Source organism: Caretta caretta, chromosome 2 (genome assembly GCF_965140235.1).
Source record: "Caretta caretta isolate rCarCar2 chromosome 2, rCarCar1.hap1, whole genome shotgun sequence".
NCBI lineage: Eukaryota > Metazoa > Chordata > Testudines > Cheloniidae > Caretta > Caretta caretta.
The window spans coordinates 209,703,704-209,720,143 of record NC_134207.1 but is presented as its reverse complement, the minus strand read 5'-3'; the positions used below and the strand labels follow the sequence as shown (position 1 = coordinate 209,720,143).

Below are 16,440 nucleotides of genomic sequence, written 5' to 3'. Positions count from 1 at the left end.
AGTTCTGCGGCCTGTGATGTGCAGGTCTGACTAGATGATCATGATGGTCCCTTCTGGCTTTGAAATCTGTGAACTTCTCTCTCAATCTGATACAAATAATAGGAGTGGGAGGGGGGGAGAAAGGGGGAAGGGTGTTTTGTGGTAGGATGGTTGTAGAGGCCTTTGAATTTATCAAGGTGGAAACTACCTTGCCTGACAAAGCCTAGCAAGCCAGAGATTCTCTTTTGCAATCCAGATCTTTAAACAGCTTTTCTAGTACCTTTTCTGGTAGTCAACACATGGAGGCTTTGACTCAAGACTAGGAAGGACATCTATTCTCCAACAGGATCATCCTGATCATTTCTACCAAATTGGGGGTGATCAGAATCAGAGCCACTGAATTCAGTTTCCTCAGGACCCAACAGATCAGAGAAAAATGGTATACATTAGATGAACTTCCTAAAGGATAAGAAGTACGTGAGTTGTCCTTTATAGTAAGTGGATAGCTGGACAGCGTTGGTATTCTTAGTAGTCACAAATACATTTGCAGGAAGAGCTCCTTTCAGCTTTCATTCCCCCTGGCAGTAAAGACTTAAGTCATCCATTTTAATCAGATTAAGCTTGCTGACTCAGTAAATCATCTCGCGGAATACCAAACAGCATATTGCCCAGCCCATCAGGATCACAGGTTCTTGTTGTCATCAGACTTGTGGGACTCTCTTGGTCTTGAAGGAGGGTCAAGATCCTGTGGGCAAGCTTGCCGCAGAATCAATCAGGCATACTCCAGTCACTATAGTGCCCCATGTTTCATTTGGATCTTGCTTCTGCTGCCATAGCTACAGAAGTGCTGAAGTAAGAGTGCCTGACTCACTAAACTAACTGTCAACTGGAGCTGAGAGACAGAGGACTACTGATAGGAAGGGCTCTGATGTGGGCTAAAAGCCTATATGGGAGGTAGAGCTACTTGCAACAATGTAAAGAGCAGCACCTCAGATTTCAGACTAGCAGATTTCTTCCAGAAACTAAAGTCAGACAGGTACTGATTACTCTTGATCATGGATCAAAGTGACACACCAAAATGTATGATAAAAAATAAATCTTATCCAATTCACATTTACACCAATGCCTGATATTCCCCAGAAATTTTTGTATACTTTGCCTTTTTGTTATTTCCTTTGATCCAGAATGGCTTCACTACTTTATTTAATGTTTCAATATAGTTTTGTCTTGCTCAAGTCTGAGTAATTTGAACAAGGATGCCAACTCCTCCTTTGGAAGATTATTGCATCAATTGCATGTTTAAGCATTTTTTCCCCTGAAGTTCAGCCTAACTGGCTCCATTTCACTCCATAATTTCCAGTTATTCCTCCCTGTACCATTAAGCAATTTCTTCTTTATCCTTGACACCCTTAACTATTTGTGTTTGTTACAGCATGGCTTTAGTAGTTTTTTTAGCTTAATAAATATTTCTTCTAGCTTTTCTTCATGGGTAAGTCCCTCTATACATAGTGCTATCTGTACTGCCCTTCTGTAAATCTCCTATTTGCACATAGTATCCCAAAGATGGCTCAACCATTGCTATTACCTTTCTAACGTGCGAAACAGACAGCTAGATATAACAATAACTATGCCACTGTATCACATTGCAAACTTATGCAATAGGTTACAATCCCTGTTACAGGAGGGATTAATTTAATATTGCCTCCCATCACCATAGTATGTGAGAAACCTTTCACGTAAAACCAACGGGAATAGTGAAATTCCTAGTGTTTTTGATAGCATCTCTGGCACTTGTCCACATAAAGAAAAAAATTCTACTTGGGCCTTTTGTTTTCAATTTTTTAGACTTTATAAATTTACCTTTTTGGAGACTCTAGGAGTTTTACCTGGGTTGAAGGGGGCGGGGGGGGGGGGGGGGAAATCAGTGCTGTAAGTGCCTTTCTTATGGTAGAAAGACCTTTTTGAAGAGGAATGATTTGCACTGTCTTTTCTAAAGTAGTAGCAGAATTTACTCTTGCCTCTCCTTTCAGCCCTCACTTAAGAAGATAACTAGCATATTTCCTAAATTTTATTATTAATTCCAGCCAATTTTTCTAAGCGTTATTTAAACATGTATTCTCAATATTTTAAGTGTATACAACTCCATTTGGCATGGTCATCTGCAAATCTAATTAATTCATCCCCAGATCATTGATAAAATAGGCTAAAATCAATTCCTACACTGACATTTCAAGAAGTCCTGCCAAACAGTTAATTCAGACAAGATGGTCAAGTCAAGCAAGATGCAGAATTACTCCTTAATTACATCCTGTCATCTTTTATTCCTTTTAATTTTGTATTTGTCCAATACAGTGAAATTTCATTAGATAAAAATTAATTTGAGGCATATTCAAGTGTGTCAGAGAAGTCTAGATATCTTTCATAGGAAATAATGTCTAAGGGTTTAAGTAGAGAACCAGGAATCATGATCCTATCCTACCAATGTAATGTCTAATCTTAGGTAAATAATTTTAATCCCTCTATTATCCCCCCTTGCTTGTCTTTAAAATAGGGGTTTGGTTTGTTTGTAAAGTGCTTTGATATACTTAGATATTGCCTTTCATAAGTATACATAATAAACTAATGTTTACACTGTAGCTAAATAAAAGTGTAGTTTATTTTAAAAAACTTATAACAATGTTTATTCTTCAAAAATCCATGCCACTTTTATTCATTCAATGCCAACAGATTTGTTCCCCCTTACATGCTATCATGTTGCAGATGAGACTTTGTGGCAAGGCTAGATTCTTTACTCCTCCGGCTGGAATCATTATATAGGCAGATTCCTACATTATGTTCCCAAATCCCATCCAGCCAAAGCACTTAGCAGAACTGATTAACTCCAGATGCACCAAGACGAGAGCCCATAGAGCACCTCCCTCAAGAAGGCGGCACAAGAAATGCATCCTAATCATAGCCCTTCTTTAGCTGTTATTGGACATGAATAGTCACAAGTGCCCTGAACACAGTACACTGCAAGCTATGCATGTATAACCAATCCAGAAATCTCTTACTCCTTCAGTCAGGCTTAGAGGCAGACATCTCCTGGAGTTTCTCTTGCCTTATTCATCCACATACACAAAGAAAATACAGTAAACTCATAAGCACTTTAAAAAAAGAAACTAGCCTCCCTTATGATAGAAATGTCCACAGCGAGCGATACCTTACATCATTTATTTAAAATACTCAGCCTTGATTAATACCACATACTCTGCTGCCAGTGTGCCTTCTTCGGTTAGACATTGGAGAATGACTGCGGCTCCTTCGGCGACGATATTCGGGTGTGTACGATCTGCTTCGAGATCGTCTCCTATGCGAATGAGAATGAGAATGGGACCTGGAGCGAGTGTAACGTCTGTGAGAATGTCTTCTTGATCTGGACCTTCAATGAAGAAAAAAGTTTTCAGAGGTATATATAGAAATTATATATATGATATGTATGTGAAATACACACAATAAATTAAATTTTAAAAAAGTACATGTCCCTAAAGGAGATTTCACAAATTCACTATCACCACACACAATAAATAACATTTAAAATATTGTTTAAATTCTACTTCTTAATGTGCCTATAGATTTGACAACTGCAGATTTGTAGTAGTTTAAAACTGGACTGAGTCTGATCAGTAATGTGATTCAAACTCACATGGCAAGTACACTTTGGCCATGTGAACTGGAATATATTTTAAATTAGAGAAAAGATTTCTAATCTTACACTCACAGCATGTTAATATAAAATGACATCTTTAACATGCAGTGATATGGAAGCCCAATATACTATGTTTTAAGGAAGTCTTACATCAGCAGGGATATGGACAGATCTAGCAGGACTTTTCTGTCTAACTTTTATGATTGAGATAAACCTAAGATCAACAGTAATCCAAAATTAAGGCCAGAAGGACCATGCTAGTTTCAGGTAGGTAGGTTGTTCTTCACATCATTCACACATGTCCAGCTGTTCTCAGTAGGATGGTACAAAACTGTTCAAAGTTATGTGATTTCCACACACAAGTATCATAGTCACAGGTAGGGTACAGTCCTCCTGGCCTAACAGTCCAAGAGAAACATACTGCAACAGCCAAAGAATGCCTGACAGTTTGCAGAGTTCAATTCATGGTCTTTTGGCATTCATATCGTTTATGCTCATTAAGAAACCTATGCTCTAACACCTCACAACTAACTGCAAGTCAGAGGACCTGAAAAGTTTTGGTAAACCACAGAAATTGTCTGACAGTAATTATAAAGAAACCAGTTTGGTTGATTTGAAGTCATTGATCTCAATTACATAAGTTTAGAGATCATCCTCAGAAATGCCCTTTACAAAAACTTCACTGTGTCATTTAAAGTTTGGTTGTATTCAGGCTTCTACAGATTTGACCGTTTAGTGATTGCAATTGACAGCAACCTTTTCACATTCAATCAATCATTCTCGTAACGTAGCCACAAAGCTCCTAAGAGCTTCCAACTCAAGCTTCTTACCTTTGTCATCACTCTGAATGGCCTTCGTGGCTGTTTTTCCTAGATTCTAGCTGTGGACACTTCCCTGATGGCTAAATATAATTTTGCATTTTAACTGTGAGTACCACCAGTCAGCCTTAGGGTACGTCTACACTACATGTGTAAGTGCAATTGCAGCGCAGGCAACTATACCCACACTAGCTTTAATCTAACTAGTGTGGGTAACAGTGGTAGGTAGTGAGGATGTGGCGGATGGGGGGGAGGGAAAGCTACCGCAGTATAAGCCCTCCTGGGACTATGGCTACTGCAAGCTATGCATGGGTAAAACAGTCAACAAATATATGCACCACTCTTCCAGTCATTCCAACCCTTCTAGACTGAAGTTAGCACAAGTATGCCTACCCACATTACTATGTCACATTTATTTGTGGTTCAGACATATTCCTCTACTCTTTACACTCCAGATTTCCTTCCAAATAGCTTTCGCCAAAGACCACAAGTCCAAGTTTGCCTTCATGCAGAGCGATAAAAACTGCCTGCCAGCCTAGCAACAACTGCTAGGTAAAGCATGAATTACAGCTCCACCAAAAAAGGATGAGAACCTTTAATAAATGGTGTAACATCCTATGTAATTTAATTTACCCCTTCTGTTTGAAACAGTCAGCAACTATACTCATGAACCATTTTCCCTTGCTCATTTAGCCCAAAGATACTTTTGGTATGTTTTTCTCTCTGGTTCATCAGGGTATTTTTATTCTACTGAATGCAGTACCATGAGTGGAGGAACCAGGAAAACAAAACCTCGCGGTCCCAATTATATGACCTCATCCATCTCGCACGAAAGTGGTTACGAACCGAGCCCTGGAGTCTGGAGGAGATACTAGAGGTTCTGGTCATCGACTGGTACATGAGGGGACTACCGCCAGACCTTCGTGCCTGGGTAAGCCAGAACGAACCTTCCACCTATGACGAGGTGGTCACACTGGTAGAAAGGCGAAGGACAGCGAGGGAGCTGACCCGACCAGTTAAGGAAAAAGCACCCCGGGTTAAACTAGCAGCACCATGCCCTAGCGCTCGGGTGACTGGGCCACCAGGAGAACCCAGGTGGAAAAAGAGAGGGGCTGAAGGCCCACCAGAAGCACTGAGGGGGAAGAGGATCGTGATGTTAGACTACCCAAACTAAGAGACTGGGGAATGCCTAGGGCTCCATACAGATGTTTTGCCTGCGGGGAGTAGGGACACACAGCTGCACAGTGTCCCAATGCCGAGGAGCCTATGTAGTGTAACCTGGGGAACTAGGCAGACCCATGCTCCCAAATCCACCTTGTGGGGGGTCTCACTAACCCCACATATGTATACTAGACCAGTGAAGCTAAATGGGGTAGAGACCACAGCACTGGTTGATTCGGGGAGTGCTATCACGCTTGTCTCGGGGAAGCTCGTGAAGCGCAGTCAGCTGCTGTGGGCTATGCGTATGGGGATAACATGCGTCCATGGGACAGTTGGTTATTACCCCACCATCCCAATAAAAAAAAATCGAGATTCAGGGGAACACTACTGAGGTAGCAGCAGGTGTAGTCCCTAAACTCCCATACCCAGTGCTCATCGGGAGGGACTTCCCAGGGTTTGGAGACTTACTCCCGGTAGGAGAATTGGAGAAAGGGGCAAGCCCTGAAAGTAATGAGGCATCCACAGTAGACTGGCAACCCCCAACCTTCTCTGAAATATCCCCCGATTTGTTATCCACTCCCAGTCAGCGTAGAAAAACAGAAAGGGAAAGAAGGGCAGCTAAGGCCTTGGGAACCCGAATACTGGCCCAAAGCCAGAGGATTGCTCTCATAGGTAGGCGGACCCGAGCAGCTGCAAAGGAGGCCACCCAGGAGGGAGAAGCACCCAAGTCTGACCCACACCCTTTCGCCTCTGAACCAGTAGAGGCAACAGAGACTGGCCCCTTAGATCTTGGGCATATTAGCCCCAGGAGAGAAAATTTTGGACAGTACCAGGCTGAAGACCCAAGGTACGACAACATTAGGAAGGAGGTGACTGAAATAGGTGGGGTCCCCGTGGAAGGGAAAACCCAGGGACCAGGACCCTACTTCATAATGAAGAAGAATCTCTTACACCAGGTTGCACCAGTACAGGGGCAGAAGGTACAGCAGATCCTAGTATCTCAAAAACACCAGAATGCTGTATTAAGTCTGGCCCATTGTCATCTTTTGGGGGGGCATTTGGGGGTAGAGAAGAGCCTGGCACAGGTCCTGTGATTATTCTTCTGGCCCAGAGTATACGAAGAAGTGCAGAGGTACTGTGCGTCCTGCCCGGAGTGTCAGCTGCACAGTCCCCGTCCCCACTTGAGGGCACCTTTAGTACCCCTTCCCATCATAGAGGTCCCCTTCGAGAGAATAGCCATGGATCTAGTGGGACCCCTGGAGAAGACAGCCCGGGGCCACCAATATATACTTGTTCTGGATTATGCTACTCGCTACCCAGAAGCTGTCCCCCTGCAGAACACGGCCTCTAAAATGATAGCTAAAGAGTTGGTGGGGATCTTTGCCTGAGTGGGGCTACCAAAGGAGATATTAACAGACCAAGGTACCCCATTTATGTCGAAGCTAATGAAGGACCTCTGTACGCTGCTCCATATACATACCCTGAGAACTTCAGTCTATCATCTGCAGACCGATGGGCTAGTAGAAAGGTTTAACCAAACCCTCAAGGCAATAAGGAAAGTGGTAAATCAAGACGGGAAGGATTGGTACACCCTACCTTATGTTTGCAATCTGTGATGTACCTCAGGCCTCAACTGGGTTTTCCCCCATTTGAATTATTGTACGGACGCCACAACCCATGGCATACTAGATACTGCAAAAGAAATTTGGGAAGAGGAACCCAATGAGGGGAGAAATATAATTGACCATGTGTTGCAGATGCGAGAACGGATAGCCCGGGTCACCCCTATTGTATGAGAACATTTGGGAAAGGCGCAGGAGGCCCAGCAAACCCATTACAATTGCCAGGCATAAGTCCGACAGTTCCAACCAAGGGATTGGGTGATGGTGTTGGTACCCACGGCAGAAAGCAAACTTTTGACCCAATGGCAGGGGCCCTATGAGGTCGTTGAACCTGTGGGGGAAGTAGCCTACAAGGTGTGGCAGCCAGGACGCCGGAAACAAGAACAAATTTATCACATTAACCTCTTAAAGCCTTGGCACCAACGAGAGGCGTGTGTAGTGGCCCAAGAGACCCCGATCCAGGAAAATAATATGCAGGAGCAGATCAGGATATCCACTGATCTGACACCAAACCAGAAGAAGGAGGTAACTGAGATGATCAACAGATACCAAGACGTGTTTTCAACCAAACCAGGCCGGACCACAGAAGCATATCACCACTTTATCACAGACCCTGGGGCAAAGGTAACTTTAAGGCCCTATCGGGTCCCAGCAGCAAAAAGGGAGGAGATCAAGGCAGAGGTAAAAAGGATGTTGGAGCTGGGAGCCATCGCAGAGTCCCACAGTCAGTGGTCAAGCCCGATTGTGCTGGTGCCCAAACCCGATGGCACCACTAGGTTTTGTAATTACTTTCGCCGGCTGAATGAGATACCCATATTTGATGCATACCCCATATCAATGAGTTAGTTGACTGCCTGGGCAATGCCCGATTTTTGACCACCCTTGATTTAACAAAAAGATACTGGCAGATTCCCCTTGCCAAAGATGCGAAAGAAAAGACGGTATTCTCTACACCAGAGGGTCTGTTTCATTATACTGTTCTTCCTTTTGGACTGCATGGGGCACCTGCCACCTTCCAGCGTCTTATGGACAAGCTCCTACAGCCCCATACCAATTATGCAGCGGCTACCTGGATGATATGGTTATTCACACCCCCGACTGGGAAACCCACCTAGGAAAGGTGGAAGCGGTTCTGGACACGCTAAGACAGGCTGGCCTCACAGCCAACCCAGCCAAGTGTGCTTTAGGGATAGCTGAGGCTAAATACCTTGGCTACATTGTAGGAAGAGGCATGGTCAAGCCCTAACTAAACAAACTAGAGGCTATCCAAAATTGGCCCCGGCCGAATCAGAAAAAGCAAGTCCGGACATTCCTGGATGTTGTGGAGGTACTACCGACAATTTATTCCCCATTTTGCTACCAGAGCGAGTCCCCTGACAGACCTGATAAAAGCCCGGGGTCCAGACATGGTGAAGTGGACAGATGCCGCAGAGAAAGCATTCATGGATCTACAGACAGCCCTCTGCAGTAACCCCGTGCTTATAGCCCCAGACTTCAACAAAGAATTCATTTTACAAACAGATGCAGCTGAAGTAGGATTGGGAGCTGTCCTACTGCAGATGGTCAGAGATGAAGAACACCCAATCCTCTACCTCAGCAGGAAACTCCTCCCAAGAGAGCAAAAGTATGCTGTGGTTGAAAGTGCCTAGCTGTGAAATGGGCCATGGAAACACTATGTTATTACCTTCTGGGATGACGGTTTACCCTTGTGACCAACCATGCACTCCTCCAGTGGATGCAGCGAAATAAAGAGAAGAATGGAAAGGTGACCAGATGGTTCCTGTCCCTACAACCTTTCCAATTCACCATACAACACCGGGCTGGAAGCCACCATGGCACTGCAGATGGCTTGTCACGAGTACACTGCCTGATGTCCCAAGTTGCCCAACCCCGCAGCGTTGGGGGGGGGGGGGGGGGGGAATATGAGACAGGGTCGGACCAGATGGCTATAGGAGGGTAACAGAAGGCAGATATATTAGCCCCAGACTAAGTAGGTCCCTTTTCCCTGGGTAAGGTAACAGGGAAGGTTCCAGAACAATCAGGAACCTCTGGAGACAGGCTGATTAAAAACACCTGCAGCCACTCAAGAATCTGCTAGAATCAATTAAGGCAGGATAATCAGCACCTGAGTTTTAAGAAGGAGCTCACTTCAGTTTGTGGTGTGCATGTGAGGAGTTGGGAACAAGAGGCACTAGGAGCTGAGAGTGAGAATGTGCACTGTTGGAGGACTGAGGTGTACAAGCATTATCAGACACCAGGAGGAAGGTCCTATGGTGAGGACAAAGAAGGTGTTGGGAGGAGGCCATGGGGAAGTAGCCCAGGGAGTTGTAGCTGTCGCACAGCTGTACCAGGAGGCACTCTAGACAGCTGCATTCCACAGGGCCCTGAGCTGGAACCCGGAGTAGAGGGCGGGCCCGGGTTCCCCCCAAATCCTCCCAACTCCTGGTCAGACAGGAGAGTCGACCTGGACTGTGAATTCAGAAAAACGGCCAAGGTGACGGCTGCCGTGAAGCTCCAAGTCACCAATAAGCGCAAGACCCACCAAGGTAGAGCAGGAACTTTGTCACTATATATATATATATATATATATATATATATATACACACACACACACATATATACACACACACACACCCCCGCAAGCTGGGTTCTCAGACTAACTAGCGCAGCTCAGATCGCTCCACAACTTTTCAGTCAAGAGTATGGGATGTTCCCAAAACTATAATTTATAAAACCTTTTACCAAAGTTGGAAGTGAAAACAGTACCACGCACATTAATTATATTATGTATACCACACTGTAAAACAGTAGCTACAAAGATAGTGTTTGCAAGACTGTTTTCTGCCCCTGTATAGGAGTACTTCTTAAGAGGATGTGTTAGGGCCAGGTAGCTCTTTTGTTACTGTCTGTATAAACAGCGCATTAGGGACAAAAAGCGGAAACTATGTCCCAATAACAAACAAGAACAATGACAATCACAATAAGGTATTTTGGGGCTTCTGTTTTTCAGGTTTGTTAATTTCATTTGGGAAGGAGGGGGTGTTTGTTTTTTTTAGCAATTTGAGTGTTATGTAGTTGTTCAAACACTGGAGTTTCACCAGGACACTCTCTTTGTATCTATTGTAATGAGTAATATTTGTAATTTTCCCTAGTGTGCTTTAAGAGACAGTTACTCACCCTGTACAATAACTGAGGTTCTTCGAGATGGTTGTCCCTGTGGATGCTCCACTTCGGGTGAATCTGTGCCCCTGCGCTTTTAATAGGAGTTTTTAGTAGCGGTACCTGGTTGGGTCGTACATGCGCTGTCCCTGTCTCACGCCGCCTCCGGTGGCTACATAGTGCTGTGTGACCAATTGCCCCCCCTTCGGTTCCTTCTCTACTCCAGTCTCTGGTGTGAAAACGCTGATGTAGAGGGGAGGAGGAAAGGTAGTGGAGCACCCACAGGGACAACCATCTTGAGGCACCGCAGTTACTGCACGGGGCTAGTAACACTTTCTTCTTCAAGGAGTGTCATTGTGCAAGCTCCACTTTAGGTGACTGTAAAGCAGTGCCCCTCCTTGGTGGAATAGAGGGGTTTTGGAGTTGCAGTTATGGCAGATAATAAAACCACAAGTTCCAGTAGAGCATCTGATGATGAATGCAGCTCTGTGACATAGTGCTATGTAAATGTATGGGCTGATGCCCAGGTTGCTAGCTTTGCAGATGTCCATAACAAGCACATTGTTGAGGAAGGCTACTGATGTGAAGAATGGTCTGGTGGAGTATGTACGGGTCCCAGGTGGGAGTTGTAGCTGTTGATGGCAATAAAAGTCAATCCAGCTGGTGATCCATTTCCACAGCCTTTGTTTGGATATGGTGTCTCCTGTAGATTGTTCCGTGATGGAAAGAAATAACTTTGGTAACTTCAGGAAAGACTTGATCCTTTCATTGTAAAAAACTAGTGCCCGGGATGCCCAGGATATGAAACGTTTGGTCCCATGAGGTTCTGGGAAGAATGATGGGAAATGGATGGGTTCATTCAAATGTAATGATGAAACTGTTTTAGGTAGGAATTTGGGATGTGGTCACAGGGTAACTGTTTTTCAAAAATTTTGTGCATAGGGAATGTACCATGAGGGCCCCCAGTTCTTCTCCTTGTCAGGCAGATCTGACAGCAACAAGGCAGGCCATCTTCACTGAAAGGCGGAGAAGTAAACATGTCACTAATTGTTCAAAAGGGGCCCCCATAAGGCATTGCAGCTCCAACCTGACGTCTCATGATGGAGTAGTGGCTCGTATTATGAGTTAAAGATTACAAACACCCTTGAGGAAGCATTTTAGTGGTAGGCTGGGCAAAGATCAAGAACTTGTCCACTTTGTGGAGGAACGCCATGATTCCTGCGAGATGTACTCTGATCGAGCTCATTGAAAGACCAAAGTTCCTTGAGCTCTAGTATGTAATCCAATACCACTGGTAAAGGAGCGGTAGTTGCCATTGTTTGCCTATTCTGGCATCATATATAGAATCTTTTCCATTTGTGAAGGTAGGAATATCGTGTAGTCAGGGCTGACCTTTAGGAAAATGGCACCCTGTGTCCACTTGTATTTTGGGCCCCCCAGGTATGACGCTTCCCCCATTGCCCCAGGTATGAGATGGTTTACCTCCTGTCATAGTAGGTGTTCATGAGAAGGATCCCTAATGAGAGGCAGAGAATAGGTAAGGGGAATGGAGACAAATTGGACAGAAGAGCCAGTCTTGATGATTTCCCGTACCCATTTGTCTGACATGATGTTTTGCCATGCTGGGTGGAATGGAGTCAGACAGTCTCCGAATGGATGGATGGTGCTGGATGGTTCCAGCAATAGAAGACTCTTGTGGGAGGTATGTTTGGTCCTCGACTGAATCCTTGAAACCATTGTTTAGAGGCAGGTTGTTGGGATGTAAGGGGCTGAGAAGAGAGTGGTCTCTGTCTAGTGGGTCTTTGTCTTTCCGGGTCATAATGCCTCTGAGGTTGGGTGTAGAGCTTGTTCTTTACGCCAAATAATACTTCTATTTTTTTCTTTTGAGAAGGTATGTAAATGCCCAATGATTTGAGAGTCACCCTGGAGTCTTAACGTGTGAAGAGACTCATCAATCTTGGCTCCAAACAGCTTTGGACCCTCGAACTGGAGATCCTTGACAGTAGACTGTACCTCTTTGGGAAAACCAGAGAGGTGGAGCCAGGGAACTTGTCACATGACTATGGCTATGGAATGTGCTGCTATGTCCAGAGAGGCTTGTAAGACTGTTCAAGTGAGAAGGTGGGCCTCTGATGTGGTTGCTCTTGAACTGCTTTTTTTTTTGTCCTCAGGGAGATCATCAATAAATTCAGACATTTTTTCAATAATTTGTGTAATTGTATTTGGCCATCGGTGGCTCATAATTGGCAATCCTGAATTGTAGGGTTACTGACAAGTAGGCCTTACGCCCAAAGAGGTCTAACCACTTCCAGTCTCCATCATACGGAGTGGTTCTAGAGTGATGTTGCCTACCCCGCTCATTCACAGCCTCTACCACCGGAGAGTTTGGTGTGGGATGGGAAAACAAAAATTCCATTCCCTTGGAGGGGACGTAGTATTTTTTTATCCGCTCTTTTACAAGCGGGTAGAATTGTTGCCAGGGTCTGCTGGATGGTCTTGACCATGTCCATGAGTGCCTCGTTTATTGGTAGGGCAATCTCAGAAGAGGCTGAAGTCTGGAGGATGTCCAACAACTTATGTTGGGAATCTGCAACTTGTTCCAACAGAATCTCTAATAAATCTGTGACTCTTTTAAATAGTTCTCAGAACTGTTTAAAGTCATCCCCCCCTTGTGGATGGTGGAAGAATGACAGCTTCATCCAGAAAGAAGGATGAAAAACTGGTATCTAGGGTGACTTCCCTCAACTGCCTCTTCCAGAGATGCAGAGGGTACAGGTGCAAAGGGTGATAAGGAACGCCTCATCCTCTCTCTGTGAACTGGGAGGCTTAGGACTGGGTTTGCAGTACACTGCCCATGAGTCCCAATGAGACCACTGTGATGGAAATGGCATTGGTGGCAGCATCCATGGGTGTCTATACCATCCTTGAGTTGGTACTCCTGTTGTAGTGGACCTGGTCTGGTGTGGATAGGTGAGGAGTAGTGGGAAGAGTAGATTTCCCCTTCATTATCATTAGCATCATATCTGGATAAAGGAGGAGCTGATCTTGCTAGTGTGGTAATTTGGTACAGTACCAAACATGCTGGAGTAAGATCAGTACTGAGGAATGGAGATTCCAGTGCTGTTGAGACTAAAGGGTCCTTATGCCAGAGGAATTGCTGCAGTACAGAGAGCATCAATACCAAGGAGGGTATTGTCAGCGGTACCAGCGCCTTTACCTCAGTTGCTGGTGCCGAGGGCCTTGCACTATGCACTGTGGAGGCAGGAGGTAGTGCCATAGATTGTAGTAGTGCCAAACTGCTTACTGCCACATTTGATTAGCTTTGGCAGTACCGAGGCAGGGATTTTCCTGTTTTTGCCTTTTTCTGAGCTAGCCCTCTTAGGGTCTTCTGTTCGCACAGTACCGAATGGGTCCATGTTAGAGGTGGATGGTCTCGGTGCAGTCAATACTGATATGTCCGAGAGGCTGGAAAAAGTCTCTTTTTGGCAGCTTTCTGAGACAGGAAAGTTGGAGCCCATTTCTCTGTCGCTTTTTTGGGGAAGTGCTCTTTCCTCTGAGAGGGTGGTAGGGACAGCTGATCATGCCCCTTAGAATACGGTTCTCCCATGAGGGAGGGTAACTATACTACACTAAGGAGTACACTAATAACAAACAAACTCCTAAAATAAGATTTTATTATTAGTATTATTTTTTTTTTTTTAAGAAAAACAAACAGGGAAAAGATAGGGCAGTTAACTATGAACTAACTGGGTTATAAACTGGTACTCTGAGATGGGGACAGCACACCTGTGACCCAACCAGGCATGGATACTAAAAATCGCTGATTCCAAGCACAGGCGCGCAGATTCACCTGAAGTGGAGCATCCACATGGACACTCCTCAAAGAAGAACATGGTGCTGTTTGAAACAGCCCTATATTAAAGTGCACTAGGGATTTTAGTGCAGAACAACAGGGCCCAGTTAATGCCCAACATGTTATGCAACAGTCTACATTTCTGCTTCATGTAGGCAAGACTTCAGATACAAGTAAACATTTCTGATGTTTTTCCACTGTTTATTGGGTCTAACAGATTTCTATATTAGAGAGTTTTAATGTGTTTCTTGGTTGAAACTAAATATCAGAAGCTCTAGGTATCTTACATCATACCCATGGATATATGATGCAGAATTCATTTTTATCAAATTCAGTACATACCTGGATTTTGACCTCGACCGGGAATGCGATTCAGAATGTTTGGAAGCCCTCGATGGACTACGAGATCCTGACCTGCTCTCCGATTTTACACGAGCAGGACTCCCAGCTGGAGATTTTGACTGGGAGCGAGACTCCTAACAAAAAAGATAGTATTACAAATGGTACTGGTCACATAAATGCCTAACTCCTAACATTTAAAGTACCGTAATTATAATATTTTGATTGCTCCTGAAAGACAAATGGTTAGGCAATACCCTCCTGAACAAATTTCAGTCTGTTAACCCACTGTTAATATTGTATGCTTTCCTCAAATAATTCCCTACTTGAACCAGATCACCAATTCTCTATTAACTAAGTAATCATGCAAATTCATCTACAACTTGATCATACAGACACTGGAACATAAACCATACATTTACTTAACCTAGGACCCATTCATTCTTCCAGATTCTTTTAATTCTACTTCACTCTTGCTTTCTACTTTTCTTCATTCTTCATTGAGTTTTTCATTTTTCATACTTCGTGTATCTTCCCCAATTCAAACAATTCATTATAGCCTTAAAAAAACATTCAAGTGCTTCTATCTGACCAATCTTCTGTTCAATTTTTTCCCCCATTCAATTTTAATTTTCTGATCTTTAATATTTTTCATTAGCCTTCTTTTATCTTGATTTATCTTCCACAATCTTGGAAAAAACTCTTCAATTTCTTCACGAACATTAACCTTAATGGAAAAAGAACATTTAGTATATTTAAGCACTAGGGATTATAAAACTCTGCTGGAGTTCAGAATGTTATCTACCAAAATTGAAAAGCCAGCAGGTAAAGTGCAAGTAACTATTTTTATAAAAACATTTTTTTTTTTAAAAAATCTTTAAAATTGTATTATTTCTAGGTTCTGACAATGAGTTTACTGATTTTCTCTAAATGTTTCAAAGCTGCCCTCCTCCCCTTTCAAATTATAGAATTATCCTTATTTTTTAGAATTTCTACAAGATACAAACATGTACTAAAAACTTAATTTGCACAAATATATTAAGATGTTCTGATATAATCGATTTTTCCTAATATTAAATTTGCGCTTTGATATTAAATACCTACAAGGCTAGTCTTGTAATAAGCTTTTATTAAGCCATGTTTAGTTCAACAGAATGTTAAAGCAGAGCTTTCCCAGTCAAAAAAAAAAAAAAAAAAATTTGTCTATGCACAGAGATATATACAGGGCCCAAACTAAACCTAAAGTTAAGGATTCTCTAATAATATTCTTTTCTTCCTTGTTGTTATCCTATTTTCCTTGAGTATTAAAGCCATATTTAAAATAAAAAGTGTACTATAGTACAAAGCAACCCAAGAAGGGCCATTTTTACTGTATAAACGCACACAGGAGAAATAACCAGGAAAACAAGCAAACAGAGCAGGATAGGATTTTTTTTCTAAAATACTTTTTTCCAGGGAGCTTAGCCATATGTGGCTTAAATTTGCTTTAAGTAATTGTAAATGTTTAGATATGGAGAAGTATTAAGTATGACAAATTTTGATTATGAAAGCATAGCAAGCTTTCCCCACCTTTCAAGTTTTTTTATTTTCTTTGTTACATTCTGTTCTGGTTTTCACTGTATCTCATTCTGTTTTACTAATTGTATATCATCTGCTAATCTTATGGGATGTTGCCAAATACATCTCATTCTGTAGTTAACATGGTCAGTTTCTTTAGTGCCTTTCCTACTTAAAGAGGAGAGTTTCCCTTCTCTTACCTTTTCACAAGTACTAAAATGACCAGATAGTAGAGGATTTTAACTTCTATCTCTATTTAAGCCT

The 16,440-nt window shown here is 43.2% G+C and overlaps 1 protein-coding gene across 2 annotated transcripts in view; it reads right to left on the bottom strand.

Moving 5' to 3' along the window:
* TRA2A (transformer 2 alpha homolog) overlaps positions 1–16,440 on the bottom strand; it is a 53,254-nt gene that overhangs the window by 26,150 nt on the left and 10,664 nt on the right. Inside the window, exons 2-3 of one of the 2 annotated variants that reach the window (XM_048838384.2) lie at positions 14,623–14,756; positions 3,229–3,400 (exon numbers count right to left, since the gene is read on the bottom strand). The exons of the other annotated variant lie outside the window; for it this stretch is intronic. Of the exons in view, the coding sequence (XP_048694341.1) occupies positions 3,229–3,400; positions 14,623–14,756 (306 nt within the window). The remainder of the gene's footprint in view (positions 1–3,228; positions 3,401–14,622; positions 14,757–16,440) is intronic. 2 annotated transcript variants of the gene reach the window in all.